The 2,987-nt window shown below is 41.4% G+C and overlaps 1 protein-coding gene across 1 annotated transcript; it reads left to right on the top strand.

The window, feature by feature from the left end:
- Window positions 1-836: 836 nt before the first annotated feature.
- Window positions 837-1,274, top strand: LOC138908322 (uncharacterized). The gene has a single exon (XM_070198980.1). The coding sequence runs from the start codon at window positions 837-839 to the stop codon at window positions 1,272-1,274; it is 438 nt and encodes a 145-aa protein (XP_070055081.1).
- Window positions 1,275-2,987: the final 1,713 nt, after the last annotated feature.

Genomic DNA, 2,987 nt, shown 5'->3' with positions numbered 1-2,987 from the left:
GGATTGAGTTAGACCCATCAAAGGTCAAAGCTATCCAGGACTTGCCACGTCTGAAGAATAAGAAAGATGTGATGAGCGTTTAAGGCTTCTCAATTACATCAGTTGCTTCATAGCACAATCAACAGTGATATGTGAGTCGATCTTCAAAATGCTGAGGAAAGATGTTGCAACAAGTTGTACTGAAGAATTCCAGAAAGTCTTCGACAAAATTAAGGAATATTTATCCAAACCGCCCGTTCTGGTCCCACTAGAGCCAGGAAGACCACTGCTGCTTTATTTGTCTGTACTAGATGGAGCTTTCGGTTGCGTTTTGGGACCACATGATGAAACTAGAGCAGGCAATATACTATCTGAGCAAGAAATTCACACCCTACGAAGCCCGGTACTCTTTGCTGGAATGCACCTCTTTGACATGGATAACACAGAAGTTGAGGCATTATTTATGTGCATACACTACATATCTCATATCGAGAATGGATCCACTAAAATATATCTTTCAGAAGCATATGCCTACAGGTAAGTTAGCAACGTGGAAAATATTGCGGAGTGAGTTTGACATCATCTATGTAACTCACAAGGCAGTTAAAAGACAAGCATTATCAGATTATATGGAAGAAAATCCTGTAGACGGAGAATACGAACCATTGAAAACATATTTTCCCGACGAGGAAGTGTCGTTCGTAGGAGAAAATATCACTGAAGCATATAATTGTTGGAGAATGTTCTTCGATAAAGTATCAAACTTCAATGGAATAGGTATCAAAGCTGTTTTGGTATCAGAAACTGGCTAACACTATCCGGTATCTGCAAAACTCGGGTTTCCATGCACCGACAATATGGCAGAATATGAGGCTTGCATCTTGGGACTCAGGTTGGCCATTGACATGAATGTTCAGGAGATGTTGGTAACTAGAGATTCTAATCTATTGGTGCATCAGGTTTTAAGAGAATGGGCTACAAAAAACACCAAAATATTGCCATATTTGCACTATGTACAAGAGCTGAGCAAAAGGTTCACAAAGATAGAATTCAAACATGTTCCGAGAATTAAAAATGAGTTCGCAGATGCATTGGCCACTCTATCTTCCACGATACAACACCAAGACAAGAACTTCATCGATCTTTCCCTAATAGGAATTCATAAACAGCCAGCTTATTGTGCTTATGTTGAAGAAGAGAGCGATGGAAATCCGTGGTTCCACGACATCAAGGAATATTTGGCAAAAAGAGAATATTCAGAGCACTCTACCCATACTCAGAAGCGCATGCTTTGAAGATTAGCCAACAATTTCTTTCAAAGCAGAGGAATTCTATGTGGAAGAACTCCCAAATTGGGGTTACTATGGTGCGTCGATGCGAAGGAAACATCCAGATAGCTCGAGGAAATACATGCCAGAATTTGCGGACCGCACATGAATGGGTTCGTCTTAGCCAAGAAAATACTAAGAGCAAGGTATTTCTGGATGACTATGGAAACAGACTGCATCAAGTATGTTTAGAAATGTCACCAATGCCAGATACATGCTAATATGATACGAATGCCACCCAATGAACTCTATCCAACAAGCGCATCCTGGCCTTTCTCCGCTTGGGGCATGGATATCATCGGTCCAATCAAACCCACTGCTTCAAATGGGCATAGGTTCATTCTAGTGGCCATAGACTATTTCCCAAAGAGGGTTGAGTCTGCATCATACAAAGTCGTAACTAAGAAGGTCATCGTAAATTTTATTCGGGATCGCATCGTTTGTTAGTTTGGAATACTTGAGTCACTCATCACTGACAAAGCCGCCAATCTCAACAGTGATTTAATGAAGTCCATATGTGGAACTTTCAAGATCAAGCATCAGAATTCCACAATATACAGGTCGCAAATGAACGGAGTTGTAGAAGCCGCCAACAAAAACATCAAGAAGATACTAAGGAAAATGGCAGACAATTACAAACAATGACATGAGAAGCTACCATTTGCTCTACTCAGGTATCATACCACGGATGGCACATTAACTGGGGTAACTCCCTACCTGTTGGTTTATGGCACTGAAGCAGTTATTCCTGCCAAAATAGAAATCCCTTCTTTAAGAATTATACAAGAAGCCAAGCTCAGTGACGCAGAATGGGTACAGAGCCGTTACTAGCAACTAGCTCTCATTGATGGAAAGAGAATGAATGTCGTATGTCACGGTCAACTCTACCAGAACAGAATGGCAAGAGATTTCAACAAAAAGGTCAGACCAAGGCAATTCGCACCGGGGCAATTGGTGCTAAAGCGGATCTTCCCACATCAGGACGAAGCCAAGAGGAAGTTCTCACCCAACTGGCAAGGCCCCTACATGGTTCATTGAGTACTAACAGGAGGAGCACTCATACTTTCAGAAATGGACGGAGAGATTTGGCCAAAACCTATCAACTCAGACGCAGTCAAGAGATACTATGTTTAGGATTGTTTACATTTCCTCACTTGATGTAACTGAACTACGCTTGACTCGATTCCCGTTTAAGAGGGGATACGTAGGCATCCCTGTGGGTTCAGTCACATCTTAATAAAATCTTCATTTTCCCCACGATCAGAAACTGCGGCAAGATCGCAAGTTCAGCCAACTTCGTCATATGCGGAACAACCAAAAGTATTGTCAGAAGTATGCATTTAAACTGGGGCAGAATTTGGAGGGGGGCCTTCAAAATTCTAAGGAAAGGAGGTCGCAATGTCTCTAAAATGTGCCATAGTCACCGGCTCATCTAAATTATTTGATGTCGCATACTACTACATTTCAAATGACTATATTTATCAAATTCATTGCATATTTTTCTAAAAATTTTGTCTCTATGACAGCCAGATGTTGCCCAGGGTAACTCAAATAGTATCCCAAAACAGGAGCAGAGGCCGAGCAAGAAGACAAAAGCACGAACCGAACTTCCCCCCACAAAACTCACAATTTTTCTTTGGATGCAGGCATGATAAAACAACATTATCCACAGATACATCA

This window comes from Nicotiana tomentosiformis, chromosome 3 (assembly GCF_000390325.3).
Source record: "Nicotiana tomentosiformis chromosome 3, ASM39032v3, whole genome shotgun sequence".
In the NCBI taxonomy this organism is placed as follows: domain Eukaryota; kingdom Viridiplantae; phylum Streptophyta; class Magnoliopsida; order Solanales; family Solanaceae; genus Nicotiana; species Nicotiana tomentosiformis.
The sequence above is the reverse complement of the archived record's forward strand: the minus strand, read 5'-3'. Positions and strand labels throughout refer to the sequence as shown.

Bases quoted from the DNA above. Each gene is read 5' to 3' on its own strand.
- LOC138908322 (XM_070198980.1), top strand. From the start codon at position 837: ATGGCAGAATATGAGGCTTGCATCTTGGGACTCAGGTTGGCCATTGAC.